The sequence below is a fragment of the Labrus bergylta genome, chromosome 11 (genome assembly GCF_963930695.1).
Source record: "Labrus bergylta chromosome 11, fLabBer1.1, whole genome shotgun sequence".
Classification (NCBI taxonomy): Eukaryota; Metazoa; Chordata; class Actinopteri; order Labriformes; family Labridae; genus Labrus; species Labrus bergylta.
The window spans coordinates 16,764,266-16,789,138 of NC_089205.1; the positions used below are offsets into that span (position 1 = coordinate 16,764,266).

The 24,873-nt window shown below is 39.9% G+C and overlaps 2 protein-coding genes across 4 annotated transcripts; one reads left to right on the top strand and one right to left on the bottom strand.

Annotated features, from left to right (window-relative positions):
- Positions 1-2,439: 2,439 nt before the first annotated feature.
- Positions 2,440-17,317, top strand: tmprss4a (transmembrane serine protease 4a). Of its 3 annotated transcripts, none has more exons than XM_020639299.3 (13): positions 2,440-2,760; positions 12,660-12,714; positions 12,815-12,958; positions 13,177-13,329; positions 13,435-13,561; positions 13,642-13,761; positions 14,214-14,254; positions 14,496-14,658; positions 14,760-14,926; positions 15,210-15,305; positions 15,437-15,579; positions 15,748-15,900; positions 16,116-17,317. In XM_020639299.3, the coding sequence occupies exons 1-13, from the start codon at positions 2,734-2,736 to the stop codon at positions 16,125-16,127; spliced, it is 1,401 nt and encodes a 466-aa protein (XP_020494955.1). In that variant the 5' UTR covers positions 2,440-2,733; the 3' UTR covers positions 16,128-17,317. The 3 variants fall into 3 exon arrangements, with proteins under 3 accessions (XP_020494955.1, XP_020494954.1, XP_065816375.1); XM_020639298.3 differs by having other exon boundaries at positions 2,441-2,760; positions 14,211-14,254; XM_065960303.1 differs by lacking the exon at positions 2,440-2,760 and adding an exon at positions 6,237-6,591 and having other exon boundaries at positions 14,211-14,254.
- A 638-nt stretch (positions 17,318-17,955) lies between these two features.
- On the bottom strand, positions 17,956-24,719 carry mre11a (MRE11 homolog A, double strand break repair nuclease). Its single transcript, XM_020639344.3, has 20 exons — positions 24,658-24,719; positions 23,989-24,068; positions 23,704-23,836; positions 23,386-23,546; positions 23,210-23,297; positions 22,944-23,085; positions 22,714-22,828; positions 22,255-22,440; positions 21,989-22,160; positions 21,789-21,869; positions 21,576-21,705; positions 20,925-21,025; positions 20,641-20,811; positions 20,488-20,547; positions 20,225-20,405; positions 19,258-19,344; positions 18,954-19,018; positions 18,797-18,858; positions 18,541-18,637; positions 17,956-18,349 (listed from the first exon to the last, which is right to left on the bottom strand). Exons 2-20 carry the CDS (start codon positions 24,006-24,008, stop codon positions 18,308-18,310), a joined length of 2,094 nt encoding a protein of 697 aa, XP_020495000.2. The 5' UTR covers positions 24,009-24,068; positions 24,658-24,719; the 3' UTR covers positions 17,956-18,307.
- Between the last annotated feature and the right edge of the window lie 154 nt (positions 24,720-24,873).

Below are 24,873 nucleotides of genomic sequence, written 5' to 3' on the forward strand. Positions count from 1 at the left end.
CAAACAGCTGACATCTAAATCAGATTGTCATTTTCTTTGCTAACTTTCAAACAATCAGAACAAAAGAAACTCTTTTCCAGTAAAGCTTTTAAATTTGATTTCGTTCTACAATAGTACACTTGGGCTGTTGTATCTTTAGGACTCTGTATGTTTTACGATATAAGCTGCTGGCTGACAAAAAAAGAGCTATTTATAGTTCCACGGTAAAATAATTGTAGGTAGAAACCCAAGACAATTATACCAGCTAAGCATTTACAGTCACTGAATCCAAAGCAGCAAAAAGACAGCAGTGCTTTAAAAGAACAAGTCATTGTGTAGAACTTTGATTCTGAATAACTATGCAGAAACATGTTCTAGTCGTTTGTTCACGTCACTCTTACAGTAAACAATTAAAAAGAAAAATCTCAGCTGTGAGACTCTTACCACCATTCCCCATCGTTGACTTGCCAGGGTGACCTGTGTTATCTCCTATCCGTCTTCTCCTTTCCTCCCAGACCACTTGATGCTCAGCTGTTGATCTTTTACTTCACTTCAAGTCCGTCTTTGGTAAATACTTTGTCTCAATGGTGAAGGATCAAAACAGAGAACTCTCACGTCTTCCTTCATTGCCTTCATCTGCTTATCCACATCCCCATACCAGTCATTCTTTTAAACCTGTTCATCTTCTTTCTTCCCTCTTACCTTTTGTTCTCCACACGTCATTAGCAAACTTTAGCACAAAGTGGCTGATTGGCTGATGTTCTCACATGGACTGTCATGCTTCACGACTCTCAATAAAAACATTGGAGTACTTTCATACTAAGATATCCAGCTTACAGTGTGGCTGTCTCACTGAGACTTGGACACAATCAGAAACTCTTCAACATTCTGGTCTGCTCAGGCCTCGCACAGACCTTCAGACTGCAGCGACATCAGGAAGGAACTTTCTTTTGTCCCTCAGGGTCACATGGCTCCAATGACAGCCTCCCTCTCTGAAAATCATTATCTCACATCCAGGTGATCACACCTAGATAGAGTGGTGCATGAAGCCTCCTTCTGGACGGCTAAGACATTGCAACTCCTCATAATCATTCAATTAACAATGCAGTTTATATATGGGCTTTTTAAACGCCTTTGAGTTGATGTATCAATGTATTTGAAAAGCTTTTTTACATCTCAGTTGTCACCACTTATTATAAAGACTTTATCTGTTCCCAGCAGAGGAAAGTTTCCTTCTAATTAACCAGTGTGGGCGATTCATATTCTGAACATTGCACATCAGACCACAGATCATGAACCACAGCAAGGTTTTGAAAGCTGCACAGTGGGTTTTTATCTACCCTTCATCTACTACCATGAATCTGATGTGGCGACTCTCTCTTATGAGTAACTCCTCGTATTGATCAGAACTAACAGATGCCCCTAGAGTTTGGAGAAAATTAAAGTCAAGTTCAAGTAAAGTCAGATTCAAGTTCCTGCCTCCATAACGTCCACCAACTCAGCTCCATAGAAGCCTTATCAATGGATCCAAGTTTAAATATATTTAAGCTCCTGAGAGGAACTTTCCATTTGTAATGATCTGGCAACTTCCTGTGCACAAAGCATTACTTCTTATTAATTTGTTAATCCTGTCCTTATGTAGTATGACGATGAAGCATCTGTTGAACATTTGGCTCTAAATTAAAAAAGCTGAATGAACTGCTAATGTAAACAAAGGAAAAGGGGGAGACTTAGTGTATGTGTAGTTGAAATGAAAAAGCATTTAATCAATTTGGGTCCATGTCTTTATGAGGTGAATGGAAACAGCAAGGAGAGAAAAGATATTTACGGGAAATCTGTTGAATTACTGGTAAATGTCGTATGAAATTACGAGGAAACAGTTACAATTGTTTCCATCACACGACGCGGAGAGAGGCGTGAGGCGTCACTGATCCTTTTTAACAGTGATCAAGAAAATGAAACCTCATCAGGCCCTTTATATGATGATATCCCATATCACTTTGTAGTCTTTTTATGTTGTATAACAAGTGATACACATTTCCCAGCAGAAATCACATGAGCTTCCTGTTACTTTTACACTAATCATTGAATGTGGTTAGTGAGGTGAGGCGGGTGTAAAAACAAAAGGTGTTTGGTTTTCTAAAAGAAAGACACAAAGGACTGGGATCAGGAAAACTTGTGTTGCCATTTGTCTTAATATCGCTTTGTATGATTTTTTAATATTTGAGCTTTAAACACAATTATGTCCATTTTCTTAATCTATCTTTAATAAATCATAAACTGATCTTTGAGCATTTGAGTCATTCTTCATTTGGATTCTAATTTGTCCGAACAAAAGTTTTTTAATATGTCTATTAGTATACAACATGAGACTATAGGACACATTCCTTGGCGTACAGGTAACCTTACGATGTTAATCATTAACCAGGTCGTTTCAAAACTGCACGTCCTTTCTCAGGCTGGATATCAAGTTTCACAAATTACACACCTGTGTGGACAAAAGAGTTTGGGTGCCTCAACTAGAAGGGAGACCTTAGTTTAGTGGCTTTGACGGTAAATTGTGGTGCTCGTGTGTGTGTGTGTGTGACAGAGAGAGAGAGAGAGAGAGAAACTGATATAAAAGGAGGTCACAGATGTGGGATGAAGGAACTATGAAATACGTTTCCAGTTCAAGCAATTGAGGTCGGCTGAAGAAACTGAAGAAAGATGCTGACTTTCTGACAGCAGGAAACTTGTTTTCCCCCCAACCTTCAGATGCTTTCATTGAACGCTGCTTTACAGGTGAGGAAGAGTGAGCTGATATAAGGAATGATTTCTGTGTGTGTTATCGCAAATCCATTTTTCTTCATATCCTTGACTAACAGTTTCCTAAATAAGTCATGTGTGTCTTTAATCACATTTCTGAAACAAAATAAGTATATTAATGGTGAAAACAGGAAGGTTTCACAGAGATATCCATGAATGTAATGAACCATTGAGTTGCTGTGTTGCACAGTCAGCTAACTAAAGAACTTTGAACCGTTTTAAATCAAATCTTCAACTTAATGATAAGGATAAGGATTCAAAAGGCCTTTCAGGAATGGTACAGATTTTAAATGTGTCAGCCTGACATTTCTTAATGTTTGAATCCTTATCTTCCTGAAATGTAAAAATCTACTGACAACCCTCCACCGTCTTATGAGAAGTTAAAAAGAAAAATCCGGCCTTTATGTTTAGTCAAAAACATCTATTTTAATTTAGTACGCTTTTATACTGGTATAAAGTAGAGTTTTATATGTTCATGCTCCTTTGTATTTGCTAAAAAATAGCCTTATAATGAAATGAAATGCTTCAGCATGATCACAGATTTCACTCTGAGATCCATGTATTGTTTTTAAGTGTTTTTGGACAAAGTGTGAATATGCTGCATTGTTTGCACAACAATGAGAAGCTAAGGGGTTTCTACATTTACAACGATGCTTGAGAAAAAAAGTAACCAAAGTAGTGCCATCTTAGTGTAGTTCACTTAGTTGGCACAATTTCCTTCTTACAATGTGCCAGCTAAAATCATAGCTATAGCGATATATATCTGTTAATATGTAACCCATCTGGACCATAAACTGACAACTCAGCAGTCTGTTTTTTACACCCAGTTACATCATGTGCTCACAAAAGGCAACAGGCGTTTTCATTAACAAAGAAATGAAGAATATATATCGTATGTAATTCATTATTCTGAGAGATGTTATGTTTGGTTGCCGTGCTATGAGAGCTGATGGGATTATGCAGGAAATGAAGCAGAGTAACTCAACAGAACAATAAACACCTCGCAGCAAACAAGGGCGTACAATAGATTATTTTTGGATGTCTGAATTGCTTTCATCTTCTCTTTAATAGCATTAACAAACATCATGTCGGCCATTGTTTAACCAAATCTGACAGGATAAAAGTACTAGTGACTATATAATATTTATTTGATCTATAGCTTAAACTGTGAGGGAGATTTTTTTGTTAAGCCCTTTCATTTTTAGTGACATGATGTTGACACTTTGACTCATGGCTCAGTGAAAGAAATTAATTTGCTAGATGACATACCAGGGTGTAACCTCTGAAATGTGTTGCCACCTGTATGGTAACCTGGATGTGTAATAAGATTAACACAGGTTACTGGCAAAACATTTAACCTGCCTATCTGGATAGTATTCGAGTTATAAAACAGGTACGTTTTATAATCGGGAAAAGGTTAAGAGAGAGCTCTGAGGTTCACTGAATTAAATTGTCCAGGTCAAGCACCACAAACTGCTGCTGCTGTTCTAACAATGGCTCTTTCTCCTCCGCCAATCTTATCAGTCTTTTTTTTTTTTTTTCTCACACTCCAAAGTAACCCCCAGCCCTTTATCTCTGCTCAGTGTCCCATAACATCCATGGTGGCTTAATTTATAGAAGTACTGACCTACTGACCATGGTGGTCATTGATTGAACCTTTAAAAGGTCATTTGAGACAATATCAATTACGTGCGAGAAAAAATGGCTCCTCTATTGTTTTCCATGATTTGATTAGTTCAGGCATATTTGTAATATTGCTGTGTTCACAATCCAATCAGTGATGTCAAAACCGATCATTTATCAGAGCCAGAGACTTTTCTGGCAATGTAAAAATATAACTTAAGGGGCGCAGATAGACTTGTGGTTAGTTCACGCACCCCATGTACAGAGGCTATAATCCTCCAAGCGGACGGCCAGGGTTCAAATCTGATCTGTGACTCCTTTCCAACATGTCCCACTCTCTCTCACTCTCTCCCCGATTTCTGACCCTATCCACTGTCCCATCTCTCTACTAAAGCCACAAAAATGAACCATTAAAACTATAATTTAATATCCGTTTCTGAATAGATTACTCATAAGAGATGTTCAGACATGTTTTTTCTCCTGAAACTGGTTCTGATACCTAAACTTGAATATTGGCTTATACCCAGTAACCCTCAGTTACCAGTGCCAGTAGTGTGGTTAGTGCCCGTGCCCCATGTACAGAGGCTAAATAAAGCAAAACATGATTTATAAGCATTTTTAAAAGCAGTTTAAAATATTACCCAATAAGAACAAGTTCGACTAAAATGTTCATTGTACTCCCAGCTAACAAACTGTTGTTGTTTCTTATTTTCATATAATATTGTACCTGAAACTGATTGAATTTTGGAAGGATAATCAATTATGGTATTGTTGCATTGACAGGCATAATTCCCAATTCTGCATTTTAGGCGGTATCAAAGGCTTGTGTCAGTATTAGAACAACTCTGTGGTGGTTTGTGATAATATAATTTCAGCCACCCATTAGTCCACCTGTTTCGTCCAGCCTAAAATGTAGCTTTTGATGGATTTATAGGACATCTTGTTTCACAGTTTTGATTTTCAGTTACAAATTATACTAGCTTTTGGATAGAGTGCTGTGAAAATACAAACATTCATGCTCTTCTCAGGATGAATTAGAATTAATGCATATATACTCTTTCTGGTAATTTGTTGGATACAAAGAAAATGCCACATTCATATCCACCTTATCTATACTGAACTATAGGGCTTTTATCAAATGTTAAAGTGCTTATACGCCACGCTAAGATGGCTTGTATGGTAAACATTATCTGATTAAAATAGCTGCATTAAATCATTGTCATTGCAGTTGTTAGTAATACACTTAAAGCAGCACTAATAGTCTAAAAGTCTCACAGCCGCTGTGGATATCTGTAAGTCACTGGGTGGATTTGTCATTTTCCTCTAATGCTAACGCTAAAACGTAGCATGATGTGAGTCACAGTCTGATGTCAGAGACAACCTCCTGACTGATACCAACTGACTGTCAAAACAAAACAGGTATACACAACCCACACCTCCGCCTCAGGGCGACTGCGTGCACACACACACACACACACACACACACACACAAAACAGCACTGTTAGCTTCATGTTACATCTGGACTTTAAATGTACAACTCTGGGTTTATGCATATATTGGAGATGTTTTTATTGGTGTATTTTTTTGTATAGCATAACAGGCAAAGAGGCTGTGAAAGACAGTTCAGGAGAATGAGACAAAAGGCCTCCCAAAATAAGAGCTTTTATGTTTTGTGTCCAGAGGGTTACAAAGTAGTAAGTGGGAGGATGTGTGGGAGGAGGGACAAACCTGACAGAGGCACACAGGTATGGAGAGACAGAGAACCAGAGGTAGAGGAGGGTTCAAGTGTCAGGTTACATGGACTATTTGAGGTCTGTTTTGTTTTGAAGAGCAAGGGCTTGGTCAGCCAAAACAGCTTTCTCTGAATCTGCGGAGCATCTAAACACAACGCTACCCTCCAGAGCTCTTTATTACAGCACTTGGGTTTCAAAGAGGGGGCAGGCCCAACACCCTTTAAGACGGATTCAGTTACACTGCTGAAGAAAGAAAAAGGGCGAGAGAGAGAAAGAACCATACCACAAAGAATTGTGGTAGAAAGCCAGTGGAGAAGGACGCACCGGGGGATAGTGAGTGAATTTCAGAGGAGTCCCACCTCCAGGGAGGGAGGGAAGTGTTTACTCTGTGCTCCGTGTTCCGTTGGCTGCATCTAGGCCTTTTTTAAGAAAGACAACTACATCATGTGGGTGAGTACAACTGAAGTCAAATCAAAAAAATATTCACTGAGAGGATAGCAAGTTAGGACACAGATTTGCATTGGAGGGGCCAGTTGAATATCATTTGACTGATAAAACTGGTGATTGCTGTAACTTTGATATGTACTTTCATACTAAATCTGTACTGTGTGTTTGCTAACTTCTGCTAAAGCAGTCCTGCAGTGAACTGGCTCATAACACCAGCCATGTTTTGCATGTTGGAAAAGGGATCTCAGACTAAAAGGGGAACATCCTTGTGCTTCATGTACTGTATCATACCAAAGGTGTGTGATCCGGGGCAGCTTCTGGTGCAGGTATGAGCAGGTTCTTAGTCCAACTGCTTCTCAATGCCTTAGCTTGATTTGTGTGGATATAGTTTGATTGATACAGCTGCAATACAATCTAAATTGATTAATGGAAACATCTTTTGCTTCTACAATTAGTAGCAACTGTTTTTTCAAGTCATCTTTAACCTTAAATCTGATTCAATATGTTCGATATCGGATGCCTAAGTATTAAGTATGGAGAAAATTAAGCAGTTCAGCCCACAGCCCCTGAAGCTTTTCCAAGAAGTATAGAAGAGACACTGATTTCCAACGTGAAACTGCTTGACTGGGTGTTTTTAGGTTGTTTTAATGTTTATTTTGTAGAGGAACTAACCATTGTGGTCATTTTGGCTCCTAAAAAAAATATCTAAAACTTTGTCCATGGAAGGAATCCTTATAGAAAGTCAAGCCACGTATTTAGATACATAGGCAGTGGTTCAGTTTTAGCTCCTGTGTGTACGTACTTATGTGAGAGCAGGGGGTCAACACTATCAGGTGTGCACTACTGCCCATTTAAATGTGTATAAGCTCTTTTCTGCCACTATATGTCTAATCATGTGTGGTCTGCACTGGTCTAGATCTGTGCTTGCGATTAAAGCTCCACCAACATGTCACTAGCCGTTTCTTAAAAGCCCTTTTGTCAAAGATTCAGTTGAGAGGAACATGATCCAAAGAAGCGGAGAAGCTGCGAGGGTAACACCTCCTTTAAACAAAAGGTTCACAGTGTCACTGCTTTATCTGTAAAGATGACCCAGTTATGCTTTGTGGCTGGAGCAGGAGAGGAAGCAGTACACACAGATCCGTATGTATCCCCCATATCAGTCTGACTTGGTCCTGCTTTGCTTATAGCATCAGATTGTTTTACAATGTTGGCAAGTAAAACGGTTTATCGTAGTCATGGTAACAATAACGATGTTAACGTTTCCCAGCAGTAACTATGATCATGTCATGACTAAACAGGACTCCATTATTGAATCTCTTTTGCCATTTTTCTGGTTTGCCAGGTTTTTTGCTCTCTCATTCCTCTAGCCTTTAATCTCATCATTATTCATAGTACATAATAAGGCAAGGTGTTGTTGACCTAATTTCTGCATTGTTGTTTTTTCACTAAGGTGTTGGTCAGCCGGTATTATGATGAGTAATTGATTGTTTGGCGGACTTTTGTTTATTAATAGTTTACACAGATATCACCACTGTGGAGGTTTCTGATAGTTTGTATCAATAAAATAAAAGAAGTTTTAAAAAAACTATAGGGAGAAAAAAAAGAGCAGAATCAACAAGCAAGGAAGTATCAAAAAACACTGTAACAGTGTCACGACATTCATGAAGCTTTCCCTGCTCTGGAGGGGTGAGAAATGTTAGCGGAGAGGAAAAGGACGAAAGAGTTTCTCAACTAATACAGGAAACAAACAACAAATGCCATCATGTTTCTACATCATTCTGACCATTTGAGGTATGATAAGCACTCTTTAATGTTTTTTTTATCTCTTTAACTCTCTTTCTACAATGAAATAATAGAACATGACCTTAGCATTAGTGCTAACCTGCTTATTTGAATAACTTGTTTGTACAGCAGTTTTGCATAGGGTTAAGCAACATATGGATGACGTGATGTGATTTTGAACAAAACGTGAACCACAACATGAGAGCAAGCTAAACACAGTTTGAATCAGACTCTTCAGGTATTGATAAATACAACGTACAGAAATGAGTGAAGGGACAATGCTGGCCCTGATAACGTGGGTGAACATGGTTGCAGTTCATCAGTGATCCCAACAGATAAAAATGCTAAATGTAACCAGAAGTATTTGTTTATTTATTTATTTCCCTGTAACATATATTTCTATACTTTCTAACACTGTGCCAATCCAAACACTGAAATGTACTGTTAGTTCATTATTGTTGTTGTAAGGGGGTTGGCTTTTTCATTACATTGTGAAGTAATAGGAAGCAACACTTAGGTAGATTGTTTAATCTTTAATGGGGTTGTGGTCTGTAAGGTTTTTTGAAACCTGTATACTAGTTAATGAAAAGGGGAATTTGTTTGCCAATTTAATTGAAATCCAGAAAATATGCATTTGATTCAGATGAATCCAGGTTTTACTTCTTGTTACATGAAGTTAAAAAGCATAAAGCTATAAAGTTATTATATGATGCAAGTTTAGTTTTTTTTATTACCATTGACTACAATACTTCAATTTAACACTCTGCGTTTCAATGAAGAGAAATCTTTGAGATCCGTGACAAAACTACCAAAAGACTTAAGAACAAGGTGTGCTGGTGTTTGACGTATGTACTTTTCAAGATACATGATGACCATGAGAAGTTCTGGCTTATATAAGAGTGTCTGATGTTTCTAGGTCAGTATAGTTGATTCATAGTAGTGAGCTCCAAAAAAAACCTGTCCAACAACATTCTTCCCTGCCTCTTCTTAAAGTCTATACTTCTGTCTTGTCCCTTACACTCAACGACTGCATCAAAACCTACCATCAAACTTCATTTTAGACAATTTAATTCAGGAACTGCAGCCAAGTGTGGCATAAACATGCACACAGGGACTTCCCCCTATAATCAAAAAGAAGAAGTGTGTGATAGTGCTCAGTTTCAGCTGTTTTGTTTAGCTATGGTTCAGGAAATTCAACGTTTATGTATCAAATATTCAACAAAGGAAGAACAGCAGGTATTTCAAACAATCAGTCAGTAACTGTATAGCCTACGAGCTGCTGAAACGTCTGCTTACAGCAAGCTTCCATAGTCATGTGAAAGCTAAGATACATGATGAGCTAGACTCCACTGTGATGAAGAAAAGCAAACATGCAGGACAATCTGTCAACTGAGAGAGATGAAATAAGAGTATAACAATTCCAGTGCCACAAAACAGATGATCTCTTAAGAGCTATTCTAATATAATGGTAAACAATAATAATGTATCAGCAGATAGGGGGGTTGTCGATATTAAGTAGTATTGCATATTTTCAATGCAAATTTGCAATATTTTAGAAGGCAAATATTTATTACACAGAAATAGTTGAATAACACCTCTGGTGAATATCACTCCATAAGTGGCTTATCCTTTCATAACCCACTGTTCCTCTGAGTGGATTACTGCAAAATGGTAAGTTTCGGGAAACCAAAACTACTTGAACCTTTGGGAAAAGATCATGGTTTGGGCCAACATATTTTCTATAGGCCTCATAAATTCATATCAGAACCCAGATCATCCCACATCTGAGAAGATGTTTTTTTGTTCGACAAAATAAAGTTAAACACATTTTACATATTCCAGCCCAATATTTTCCATTTTAACAACTTGTTTGACAGTCGAGTAAGTCTTTCAAAAAATGTTGAGGAATCTAGTCTCTGTGTGAAGTTACAGTTAGCTGAAGTTGGTTGGCCTGCCAGGTGTGAAATATTGTTCACATGCAGCAGGCATGCTAAAAAAAAAATCTACTGTAGGCCTTTACAAGATGCTGAGTACCAACAACAGACAAACACAGTTGGCAGGTGGATGCAGTGGATCATCTAGCACAGGGATGGGCAAATTTGGTCACAGCGAGGGCCACATTCATTTAATTGTCACTGCCAGGGGGCCAAATTGTAGGATACAAAAACAATTACAGTCAATAATGTCTCCAATTTAACTCAACATATACCAGTGATCAAATATTATTATGGACATATTTCTGGTTTTCATGATTTCATGGCAGATTTTGTCATGTTATTCTTCATGTTTCCAATTATTTGATATGTAAACATTGACCCGAGTTCCACCCCCGGGCTGCCAGTTGCCCACCCCTGATCTAGCAGCTAAAGAGAGCCTGAAAACAGAACTAAAGACTGAGGGTGTGAAAGAGGATACTGCTCTGCTGAGTGTGTAAATAAGCAGCAGATATCAGCTTTTTGTTTATAACTTTCTACTGCCCTAAAGTTACCTATAACCCCTAAATATGTACTTATTTCACAAACTGTCAAAGTGAGTTGCCTATAAACAACGACAGAGGAAATAAATTAACATTTTCGAATCCTGTTTTTCATGGACACATGCTTGAAAAAAAAAAAAAAAGACATACAAAGTAAGCTCCGGTTTCGGCAGTAGGCCTACCTGACCGTCAACAACACCGGCTGCACCTTAACGTCCAGACCAGTCCTCTCAGTGAAACGGTGACATTTACGCACACACACCCACAGCATCCAACTCTGAAAAACATAAACTTAACGTAAATGTTGGCTGACCAGCAAACTGGCAGATAAAAGCCAACTAGTCTACTCACCTGTTTTGGTCGCAGCTAACCGAATCCGACGTCAAAGTCGCCCTCCTCTCTCGGAAAACGCATCGTCAAAGCTCCTGGTAAGACAGAAACAGTAGCCTATGCCTACGAAGCGTTACTAAGACCATATGGACTACTTTAACTACCTAAGTAAGGTCGTCAATCCCACATTGCTACATGTCAAATGAACTGACATGAGTAATTCATCTGGGCCCAGTCAAAGTGTGTTACCTGTGGTTACATGCTGCAGAACTGGAAAAAAAGACCTATGTGGCTTTGTGGGGAGCTATCCACAGAGTTTGCAGATTCAAAGTAAACAGCATATTCGTAAAAAACTTACATTAGGATTAGTAGTTTTAGATGCAAGCACACTCATGTACTGGAGTTTCTGCTCAATAATTGGTCATCACTGATGATCAGTGAAATATAATGTAGCCCTAACTGTTAAAGGAGTGAAATGGATCATAGGCCTTACCTACCTATTGGATGCATGGACGCTTTTACCTTTTCCCAGCTTCCCATCTGGTAACTGTTCAAATCACATAACCTGAAACCTATAGTCTCTCTACCATCATGTCATGTCACTCTATCATGTGCCTAATCGTTGGGATGATTCTCATTGTAAAATGTTGAATAGTTTAGCTCCTTCGCCCTTTGTGAACCCTGTCTTTGGGATATCTTTCCCTTCTATTGAATTCTAGGTAATTTCCTTTGTAATTTTTCCTACACAATACTGACTGCAATGTACTGTACACAGTTGCGCAACTGGGAAACAACTGATACCTTGCCTTAGGATACTTCAGGTTTATGGCTCCTGTGGTTGAAGGGTGGACACCATCGCGACCTCCATGAGAAATAACATTGTGTTCCCCCTACGCCATATCAGTTGCATTTGAATGGGAGCCTGACTGGGTCCCAATAGACCAGCAGCCACACAACAGTCCACAGTACTGTATGTTCAGTCTGTCATTTTCACAGTGGGGGGGGGGGGGGGTCTGTCTGGAAACAGATTATAGGAGGAGCCTGCTGCATATAGAGTGTCTTACATTTACAAGGAGCGTGGGTGTAAGGTGACAACTCCTATCAACTCCTTCATAATCTATAATTCTACTGAGGGAAAGCATTATATTATGTAGCTGATTTTACATGGATCAAGTTTTCTATTACTTGCATTTTTGGATATATTGAAGGATAGCCACATATTTAAACAATATCAAACGCGGCTGTCGTCTCGGGGCGGGCGGCCCGGGTTCACGTCCCACCCGTGGCTTCTTTCCCGCGTGTCGTTCCCCGCTCTCTCTCCCTGGTTTCCGACTCTGTCCACTGTCCTGTCTCTCCATTGGAGGCACAAAAAGCCCAAAAATAAAAAATCTTTTAAACTGTATTTTTTCTCATCCCACCCAGTGCACACTGTTGTTTTGACGCCTTTGCTCATTTAGCTGTATCTCTGTTACTCTTTCCTCAGACGACTGTCCAGGTGCCTGAGGAAAACGTTAGACCGCTGAATCCAAGGCAGGCAGGTAAGCTGTCCTTTTTTCCCCTCTGCTGTATTCATTTTCTAATGTATCATTATCTATGTTTTTTTATTCATTGCTTCTGTTTGCTCTCTGTCACTCCCAGTGGTTCCGAGACCGGGCCGCCACAGAAGGCCCATGACGGCCCCAAAGACTCAGAAGGAAAAGGCGTCTAAAAGGAAGAAAGTGTTACTGACTATCCTAACAGTTGTGGTGTTACTGGGCATACTGGCCACTGCGGCATTCTTCAGTGAGTCACCATTTCTTAAGTTAGCTTTTCCCTTTATGGACACACGCACGCACCACAGGGGTGGCTTCACATTTCAATTAGTTGTCACTGCTTCGATAACAGAGGAACATGTTATGTGATGGTGTCAAGTCAATGACAGGATTCAGTCGACCAAAGAAACCATCTTTCTAATTTGTGTTCTCGCTTTTCTTCCACTGTGCCACTCCTTTTCCCACCAGTAAAGAATCTGATTGACAGCAAATACTTCTTCTGCAAGCGTTCTTTTAAGTTCATCCCGTTGAGCAAAGCCTGTGATGGCAAACATGACTGCACAGGAGGGGAGGATGAAATAACTTGTGTGTCAAGCTTTAAAGCCAACACAACCTTTCCAGGTAAATAGATCACCGGACTCTTTCTTACTTTGTCATCACAGACACAAAAAGAAAGCTTTTTAAAAAAGGCTCGCTTTCTCTTATGTCTATCGTTTCTCCTTACAGTGCGTCTCACGTCAAGTCGGCATGTCCTGCAGGTGTACAGTGCTGGCACCGGTTGGCGTAGTGTGTGTAGTGACGACTGGACCGAGCAGCACACACAGACAGCATGTAAACAGCTGGGATACACAAAGTGAGCTGACACCAACCAAGAATGATTGCACAGTAAAAGCTGAAAGCAAGTCTCACATGTTCCCCTTTCTGTGTTAACAGTAAACCTAAAAGCACCAGTGTCCCAGTGAACACCTTGCTGTCGTCCATGAAAGCTGGACCATTCACAGCTGTCCGTCCTAAAACTACAAGCACACCTTTACATCAGGCTACCATTGACCGGTGAGTCCAACAATTGTCATGAAAAAAACTCTACAGTTCATGACTGCATTTGTCATATCGTATATCTGATTTCAGCCATACAGTCAGTGGTGTTCAGGACAATCTTACTGTTCCAAGATCAACAAAGACACCTTATATTTCTCAAACCTCTTTTATATTTCTCTGTATAATTTTCAACTCTACTCTCTCTTTCTGTTTCATCTTCAAGCTTTTGCTCTCCTTTTTGTACAAATCAGACTGTGTGTGTGTTTTTTTCTTCAGGGTTTCTGTTCCTTTAAGTAAAGAAAAAAAAAAACTCCACAGTTTTTGTTCCTTTTCTGTCTTATCTCCCTTGAAAGTGGGGGGGGGAAGAATCCTGGCCATTGTTATTTGAACAGAACTGGGGGGGGTGGTTATATGTATACGTATAATGGCAAATCTGTAATAAATGCCTGTTTTTGCCCCAATAGCAGTGCATGCAAATCTGGATCTGTGGTGTCTTTGTCCTGTTCAGGTGAGTTCATTTATTTGTTTAAACAACATTCATCATTGACATAGTTTACAGTAGTTATCTTTGCAGATTTTAGGGAAATGACATAGTTGTGTCACCAGTTTCTCAGTAAAAGGCCCATTCTTGTTTGTAGAACGCAAAAAAAAAAGTCTTCTCAGTAGCACACGACAGAGTTTAGATAAAGGGTTGTGGAAAAAAACAAAACATTGTCCTTCCTCAAATGAAGTGTCATTTTGTTTTTCAGACTGTGGCAAGGTGGGCTCTCAGGACCGTATTGTTGGGGGTACAGATGCTTTCATTGAGGACTGGCCCTGGCAGGTTAGCCTGCAGCAGGGAGGAAGACATACGTGTGGAGGCTCGCTGGTGTCACCGCGTTGGGTTGTCACTGCCGCTCACTGCTTTGCTGGGTCAGTTATTTTTCATGTATAGCCTTTCCTCTGACCTTTTGTGGTTAGCACATTTCCTGTTAAATCCCTTTTTTTTTTTTCTTTTTTTTGGGGCTTTGCAGCAGTAAGAAGGAGCTGAGTGGCTGGAAGGTGGTGTCAGGACGGACACATTTGGGCACTCTGGGAGGTTCCACTGTGGACAGGATAGTATTGAATGGAGACTACGACACAGCACGAAACGACTATGACATTGCCATGATGAGACTCAGCAGCCCGATCAGCATGGGAGGCAAGACTTTATTTTTATAATGGTCTAAACACAAGAACAGAAATAACTGTTTGGTATATTAGTTGGCATATTAAACCTGATCATTGCCTAATAACAGAAATGAATTCCCAGTTGTGTATGCAGTAGGCTTTACTCTATTGCTCCCTAGTGGGGAATATGTCAGCAAAAAGCTATTTATTTTGTCATTTGAATTTGTGATACATCTATTTCTACAGCTATAACCAAACAAAAAAGGCCCTAAAGGCATCATTTACTAAATAAACGCGCTGCACCTTTCTTTTAGAGTCCCAGAGGCCGGTCTGTCTACCTCCTAAATCCTTTGGTCTGCAAGCGGGAGCTTCCATGGCTGTGACCGGCTGGGGATACCTGGAGGAAGACGGTAAGCAATCTGCACGCTGCCTCTCATCATTCTTACCTGGCACCTTGTAAAAAAGAAAAAAAAAAAAAGAAAGAACATTTGTCTTCAGTTACCTCAATTACTCAAAAGTATCATTCTCCTTGGGTCTCCAGGTAATGTTTCTCCTACACTCCAGAAGGCCTCTATCCCTCTGATAGACCAGGCTAAGTGCTCCAGCCCCTCAATTTATGGCAGTTCCATCACAGAGAGGATGATCTGTGCTGGTTTCCTGGAGGGGAAAGTGGACGCCTGTCAGGTAGACACGGATTCAGTTCAAATGATTACGTTTGCGAACTGAAAAATGCATTGCTGTCAAATTAGATCAATTTACTTCCTCATATCTACAATTCTATATCTGTGATTATTTGTGGAAACACCCAGTATTGACATTGTGAAAATGTTTCTGTGCTGTTGTGAATCACAGGGGGACAGTGGGGGTCCTTTGGTGTACTTCAGCTCCTCTAAGTGGCATCTGGTGGGAGTGGTGAGCTGGGGTGTTGGGTGCGCACGGAAAGGAAGGCCAGGTGTCTACTGCAACGTGGAAGTGGTGTCAAACTGGATTCAAACAGTCATTGAGGTACAGCATACAGATTCTAGTCACCTTCTTAGGGAGAAGTATACACCACTTCTCTCTATATCTTTTATTATATCCACTTACATTTACAATGTAGTAGTAAAAAACAGTTACTTTGGTACGTTAAGTTAAGTTTGTTTGGTGAAACACTAACTCTACTAACACTAGATAAAACATTTTTTGCCTATATTATAAAAATGTTTACTTCCACCTTCCAGAAAAATCCCTGAGATCCTCCGTGTGTGATGAGCAGCCACCACCAGACTCCAGTCCAATTGACCTTGGAAAAACTGTGAAACTAAAAAGATTTGGTTTCAACGTGGCCGACTGAAGATAGGAGAGAAAGTGAAAGATGAGGATCGATCTCAGCTGCCACACAGGCTGTCCAACACAGCCATATGCCAAAAACACTACACACACACGTAAAATCACACAAACTTATTTCAGGTGTGCCATTTCAGGTTCTAATCTCAGGGAACAAGAATATTTATGTTGTTGCCATTGACATAAGGGCTTAGCAATAACTGTACAAACCTTTTTGTGCAGATGTTTTATTTACCAGACAGACATACTGTTCTTTATATCATGTGCTACGATGCGCTAGGTGTGCAACGTTATGTGAGGGGGTCATGTGATCTAAAAAACAAAAAAAAAGGTGACGGGATAACCCTGTGCTTTATTAATGCTGGCAGACATCAGTGTGAAGCCTCAGGTTAACAGTGCCAACAGAAGTGGACTTACCACATTCATGGTGCTGATGTAAGTGCGTGTGCCTTTAAAAGGACAAATGTACGCTTTTCAGTATGAACGGTGCGTTTGCTCCACACCATTGGTTTGAGCACTTTATGTGGAAATTGACAAATACTTGACCTGTATGTATGTGGACATGATTCAAATGTGCTGTTTGTAACTCAGATCTTTGCTATGCATCATCGTACCTCCAAATTGAGTTCAAGTGCAATCAGAAATTGGGCGGTGTACCTTTTAAAAGACTTGCTCTTGGTCAGAATGGACATACAGATATAAGCATCACTTCCATAAAAATGTAAATGAGAAACATTTAGTACAATGTGTGCTCTCAGGTAAAACTGAAAATGTATCTCTTAATGTCAAAGTTATTATTTCTTTATAGCAAAGAGTACATCAGTTATCAAAGTGATCCACAGAGCATGACAAAAAACAGGCACTTTTGAGTGAAAGAATCATGGTGGACTTATTGTAATATACTGTAAAATCAACTATCTGATCATGCATAGCGTTTGTCTCAATCTCTCAATGCACCGTGGGGTGAGAGACACAATGGATATCATTTGACTGTAAATAAGGTAGCATAACATTGGAGTGTATATATGGTACATTTTGTTGATTTTATATGAACCTGTATATAGGCTGTAAATGTAATAAAACTTGGTAACCAGAACAGCTGTCTTGATATTCTTCACAAGTGTGTGTGCTAGAAGAAACTGGATCCGTCTGTGTTCCATTCACCACCTTCAGGCACACACCCTCTGACCCTCAGCTCACAAAGGAAGCCACAGTGAACAGGGTTTGTGCAAATCATTATATAAACTGGACCAAAAAGGATCCAATTACAATTTCTACTCAAATTTCATACACAATAAGTGAATAATGCTTTGCAACGTGAAGGTATTGTTCAACAGAGACTAATAAATCTGACGTGTACAAATTCACTTTTAAAACTTGAAAGACTCTTTGAAAGTTGTGTTAATATCTGCTGTATGCTTCATTTTTAAAAACCTTTTATTTTTGTACTTCTGACACCTCTATGGTGGAGAGATGTCATTTCCTATGTGACCTGTTTGTCCCTGTTCATTTTTTCTAACACCTTTTTAAATTTCTACCATGACCTTCTACAGAACCACTTATAGCAGCAAGACATACAGAGAAAAGATTAGGGCTCCAGGTCCATTTGTTGGAGCCTAGAACACCAAATATGTCGAACAATGTAGCAAACAAATAGATTTTTCAGAGAGGGTGAAAAGAGCAGAGTCTTTCATACCACACCTGTCAAGGCAAACATCATAAAGAGACAGTTGATTAGACATAAACAAACATTTATTAAATCCTCAGTGAACTACAGATGGCAACCACAAACCGAGTGACATGTGCTCCACCTGTTGGTAGGTTGAGGTGGCTTCAGATACAAACAGGAAGTTTGGGTACATCCCCCACCTAGCCACACCACAGAATTGAACCATGCCATTTCCCCCACAACAGACTGATTGGAGGAAGCTGATCATCTTGATTCTTTGTTGTAAACATTAGGAAGACTGATAGTAGAACATTGTACTTTAAAGTCCTTTAGAACTAAACTGCAGCAGCTCACTTGCTCATGAAGAATTTGCTGATTAGGTAGAAAATCAGCCGTGATGTATAGAAGCAGTCCCGATTATCTGCGTGAACCACGGCTGGGGCCTTTGAACGGGTTATCCTGAAGAAGGAAAAGAAAGGTACAGTACAAAGATTCAAAACACTCGTTTTAAGATAATGAAGTTGTTAAGATCATTTATGAAAGCAGCAATAAAAGGTTATGTTAGATACATTAAGTTAGAAATGTAACAATTAAGGACATTAATTATTTCAAATTCAGAAAACTATTAAATGAATGAAACTCTTTTATACCTCATCATCATCACTATCATCAAATGCAACTCCTCTGGAAGTCTGACTCTGGCTCTGAGAGCCGTGCTTAGTGAAGGATGAAGATGACGACGATGATCTGTGGTAAGAAACAGATGGACCCAAATTTAACAAACATAAGAACAAAAACAGCTTTTAAATATTCCCTTGGTTGAGGTACGTGTGTTAATAGTGCCAATAGTGTACATAGATCAACCAACAGATTGATCCGGACCACTATGCTGTAGATCTAACCTACCTTGCAGGGGGTCGGGAAGCCTTCGTGACAGGTATGTCTTCATCTGAGTCATCAATGGTCAACTGGAGATGTGAAGTTAGTTAGATTGTAGAATGGTTGTATTGAAGAATCAATATGTGTGTGTTTAATGTGTGTATCATGTTGGCATTTAACTTACTTCATCTACTAAGGAAGATGAGGTCACTCCAGTCCGAGATGATCTCTGGGATGGAGCTTGAAATGCTGCACAATAAAGTATAAAGAACAGGAAGAAGAGATGAAGAGAAATATTGAAGTAAAAGAATAACGTTGAGAGATAAGACACAGTAAATGTAGTTAATTCAATTCATACACTGATGAAATAAGAATAGGTTCCCTCTCTGTGAGGCCTGAAGTCTGACTAATTAGTTTTGTATACAGATCGTTAACGTGTGTGTTTCTACATCGTCACAGTTACACACATTATGTCATACTCTTTTTACCTTGCATAATGCTTCTGCTTTGGGTTGCGGCTGAGGATTTCTGGGAGCGACCTCGACCGGCTGGTTTTGGTTCAAAGGCGGTAGCACCTTGATGAATAGAGAAACAGTTCAGAACAACGATTCAACATCAAGTGTCCCTGCTTTGTTGCACTGTATTCAAGTCTACAAAAATGTAATAAGGACTAAACTAAAACAAGCTTCTAAGTCTAGGTCTTTGTCGGGATAGTTTACAACTATTCTGCCAACAACCTTTTAAAATCATCCAGCCTTTATCTTAATCCTCAAATCTTGACCAGTGCTATCCACAGTAGGTACAACTTCTGATTAACCAATGACACTTCAACTCTCAGGATTAAGAAACCTTTCATTGCTGCCAGCATCTTTTTTTCTACACTGAACTGAACTGTAATACACTGACTAAAAACTTCTACACTATAACCTTCATAGTATGGATTCATTTCACAGAGTAAGAAACTTTACAAGCTCTTCTCTCAGTACAATGGTTATTTAAAATACAACATTTCAATACCACAAGAGCCTAATTGTTAAGAACGCCATGTTTTTAACACTGTATGCACAAGTGCTATTACTTCCCTATGGAGCTGCACATCTGGCAAATATCCAGTCAGAATTTGACCTGGTGTATTTTCTTCACTATTACTTGCTGCATTCATACATTGATTCATCTAGTTCCCACAGATATATTTTTCTAGGCGGCTGACAGGAACATTTCTGGAAGAAGCTGGGGTGAATCATTTGGCTGTTTGCGTTCACACATGCAGCTCACCCCCAAAAATTCTGAGGAAAATTCAGGAGATTTTAGTATGTGTGAATGCACCTTCAGCAGAATATTTGCTCTCAGTCATCGCCTTGCACCAGGCCTACATTCCTTAATTTGTCTTTTAACCATTGTGGCGATTGTCCCATTTTCATTATATAACAGCATAAAATCATTTGGTATCCTAACCTCTCCCTCTCCCTCGACTCCCCCGCCCTCTGCTGCCCCGCCCTCTGCCTCGTGTGGGGGGAGGGGTTGGGGCCGAGCCTCCATCAGAGTCCATATCAACATCAGCAAGGTCATCTAATATGTCCTTATCCAGAGGCTCATCTCCACGCTCCAAACGATGAGCTTTTGCTCTGTTGATAGCCTGTGGGAAAGAGAGATAAGCACAAACCGTTAGAAAAGACAGACAACACAACATCCCAAGCTTGTAAAAACTCGGTACCGACTTCTCTGATTTCATTTTCTTCTTCAGTCGTGTTCTTTTTGGAGTCTCTGAATTTTTGGATCTGGAAATGTAAAAACATGTAGTGTTATTAATATAATAATGTTCAACATTCATTTCATCTGCCCTACTTCCCTTGCGAGTCCCATTTCCTTACCTCTGTGTCGATGTCCTGCTCTGTGATTACTCCTCTGGCCTGGAGGTGGCGTTGTGTCTTCTCTAACTGGTACGTGATCAGCTCCTCGACGGCATCTTTCTCATCTTTGTCTACAAACTCCTGGATGGCCTTGCCCATGCCCTGCTCGGTCAGAAGAGACAGCTGCACTGTCTGTGAAAATACAAACATGCACTTTTTTTTATGTAATACACGATGGGAAAATAAGATAAAAGTGTTAGATCGTTTAGTAAATACTTAAAAGTAAAAAAAGGTGTGTAGAGTACCTGCTCTGCTGCCTCAAAGTACTGTTTCACTAGGTCCTCCACTCTCAGCCCCTCGACTGCTGTGGTTTTTACTATTTTGCTGTAGTCAATATTGACTTCATCTGAAAACATAAAGGTTGAAACATGTCAAATAGACTAACTATACACTTCTCTGTGGCGTAAATTGTAAAGCCTAAGCAGTTTTTTTTTAAGTCTATGGCTGCTTACAGACTGCCATTTCGCAACAGCACCATCACAAGGTTCTGGCGTCGTAACGCTCTTGTACTGACATAATGCATCCGTATCGGCACAGTGTTGGTTTCCCAGTGTTTAATTTCACATTGCATTACAGCATGCAGAACCCCACGAGGAGCACAAGAGGCATGGCGTGTGAGCACACAGTGGGAGCTCTACATACACACACACACACACGTCACTGTTCCACCTCACCGGCTCCGACATTACATAATGCCCGTTTGTCTCCCCCCATTATGCCCGCCACCACATCTGATGGTGGATCAGGGGCGGAACCACTTCATCCCTCCATTCTGCAACTTTGGTTACATGCTGCACGAGAGAGACGGACGGAAATATTCCACCTTCAAATGGCCTTTCAAGATTATTGTAACTTTATTGTCTAACAAAGTGAGAAATGAGTCTGGGGCTCTTCACCTTTGATGTCCTCCTTTTGCTCACGCCGTCTGAGAAAGTGAATGAGGTCCTTCGGGTTGGCTATACGGTCTACAAACTTCTGACTGAAGCGCGCAGTGTTGAATGACTCAAAGCCCCCACTGTAGTCCACCTGGGGAGAAAATGGAGAGGATGAATTAAAACACAGCATTAATACAAAGATGTGCGCAAACCCTGGCTATGTGTGTCTCTTACCCTCAGGCGAATTAGAGGTTTCTCTGGGGTGAGCGGACATCCGAGTCTTTCTCTTTCAGCTTCTTCCAACATCTCGGTTACCTACAGAGAGAAATAAATCATCTATTTTATTATCTATATCTAGATGATAGATATATACTATAATTTATCTAGACAGATTGAGTACAGATATTAGTGTCTCTATATGTCTGTGACTTAACCTTTGCATAGCACAGGTTCTCCACTTTCTTCGTGACCTGGGGTGTCTCAGGTGTGAAGAGGTCTTGGTAGTCAGCCAGCACCACATCTTGGATGAAGAACTGACGAACCGTCTTCAGAGGGATCTTCTGCAGGTTCATCTTTCGACCTTTCACCCTTAGCAGTCCTATGTGCCTACATCCACACAAAACGGCCTTGGTTAAGTTCCTACCACTCTGAAGAACCCACTCAGAATTTGAAAACTGTGAGCGTGTGCGTCTCTGTGTACTTCTTGGTTGCTTCTCCCGGGGACAGAGAGGTGGCTACGGAGCTGCCAGGCTGTGTCACATAGAAGAGCTGCTGTTCATTTCTGGTTGGTGTTATCAAACACTCGTGCTCATGACCCCACACCACCAAGTCTAGAAACTCATCCAGGAACTGCTCAGGTATATAGTTAGTGGGCCCATGCTTACTCCTAGCAAAAATAAACACAGACAGAAATAAGACATTCAAATCCTTAATCGAAAAAAAACAACAGATTTTTTTTGTGGACATTAGCAATTAAGATTTAATAGAATCACTACATAGAGAACATGCCAAATTATTACTTAACCTCTTTTAAAAAAACCTGCAAAAACTCCTCACATCTTCCGTTTAGTCAAAAGAGTCATATTTTAATTTATAAATAAAATGTACATCTATTTGTTCTCTTTAAATCTGACATCAACATTCACAAGCAGGCACACACCTGTTCTGGTGGATGGTGAAGAGGTTAAACCATTCATCTTGGTCTTCTTTGGGTCGAAGCATAGTCACCTGGTTGTTGACAAACATCCTGTACAATCGCTCGTCTGGGATGGAACCTAGGCGCGCGCACAAAAACACAAAATGAAGACAGAAACAACTATTTGATTTTTTTAAAAATACTTATGAATCCTGAGACAATGCCGACAATTATTACACAAAAGGCACACTTACCAAGACCGTATAAGGCTAGCTTGGTGCTGCCTTTGTGCAGGAGTACTGGACTGATTTCAATCTTCTCCACTGAGTGGGAGTGACCAAAGTGATTGACAAGACCAGAAGCACTTAGCAGATCCAACGCACACAAACCTTCAGCCTTGAGGAAGGAAGTAACATGACATTACAGCAATCTTTAGGAACAAAAAAAAATCAGACAAGCACATTTGGGCATTTTAAGATGTTCTGCCTAATTATCAACCATTCTGCTTGACAAAACTTACCCCAGTGGGGTCATCGTGATTACCGTGAATGCTGAACACAGGAATGGAGATGTTCAGGTTTTCATCCTGATAGTTTACCCAGGGGAACCTATAACCCAGCAGTACATATATAACAACATTCATATGACATTCATTCAACAAGATAATGATAACAAGACAAATGCAGCAGAACTCACTGGGTGGTGTTAAAGTTGATGGTCTGGTCACTGAGAATGTTGAAGTGGATGGGCGAGTCCCCCATGCAGTATTTTCTTAGCATGGTGATGCAGTTGTGGAGGCATCGGCGGGTGGGCTTGTTGTCATGAAACAAATCACCTCCCAGCAGGATTAAATCGACCTGCAAGTAAACAAGTGAGTGTAAAGAAAGCAGCAGGGATTTAGATCAGCTAGACTTTTGAAACGCGATTCACACTGATTAAACTGATTCGATGTTAAGCCATTTATTTATTTATTTTTTACCTGTATACACGTACACATCATGAACTTGCACACACCTGATTTGTCTTTGCACATTTGAGGATCTCATCAAATGTGTTGAAAGAGTCGTTGCCTCGGACGGCATCTTTCTCGAGATAACCGAGGTGAACATCTGTAGCGATCAAGATCTTGAAGGTATCCTCGTCATCCCTAGAAAAAGATGCAAAATACAGTGATCATAAACAACTATTATATCAACTGGAGGATCATAATTAGAAAATCTGTTGTGAACTAACCAACACACAGTCACAAAATATTCGGCTCAAGGATATTTGAATAAGTAATACATTTAATAGACTCACAAGTTGTTCTCTGAGGTCATGGTGATGTGAGATGTGTAGAGATATAATAACTCCTGGCAGGTTGTCAGCAAAATGCAGAGCTGCGAAAAAAAAAAAAAATCATCAGAAAAGTTAAATTTAGTCTCAAAGCATTTAGGGAAACAATAAAACATCTACATGTAATGTTGTGATTTCTGTTCACGCATTTGAAGAATTAGTTAATAACAAACTATTCCGTCAAGAACAAGTCAGTTAAGTCATTGAGTCAAAAAAAAAAGTTTTATATTTTCGTTTGTTTTCATTTCTTTTTTTGTCAGGGTTTTCCTCATGGGAGCCATGTTTACAAAACACAAACTGTACATACGACACACTGCACTAATAAGTTGTGTTATGGTGTGTTGCAGCTAGCCCACAATTATCACTCCGTAAAGTATTATCTAACACTGCTAATAACTAATAACGTGTTACTGAATGCTAATTTATTGAGATGATGTTGAATTAATTTAACGCCACATTAGCTTTCAATGTAAGCTAGAAACGATTGACAGGAAGTTATCAATGTAATAGCTGACAGAGTGTAAGTTTAACGGGTTAAACTTAAACACAATACGTCTAAAAAATGTTCATAATACAGTTTTGTACTCGCTATAAAAAAAAAACCGCGTGGAAAACACATTGCTTTCCACCCACCTCCTCCGAAGACCAACAACGAGCATATCTGTCCCGGCAAAGTCTTGGAAGCCCTGTCCCCGCCCCCTTTTTTTGAGGTGGCTTTTGGGTATTGTAGTTTTATTCTGAAGCAGAGCCGTTCTTGTCTTGCGAGAGTGACAGCGAAGGAGAAACTACACTTCCGGTAAACAAGCGATGTGCGCTGGTTTTAAACATACCAGCACACCGGTCTCGCCG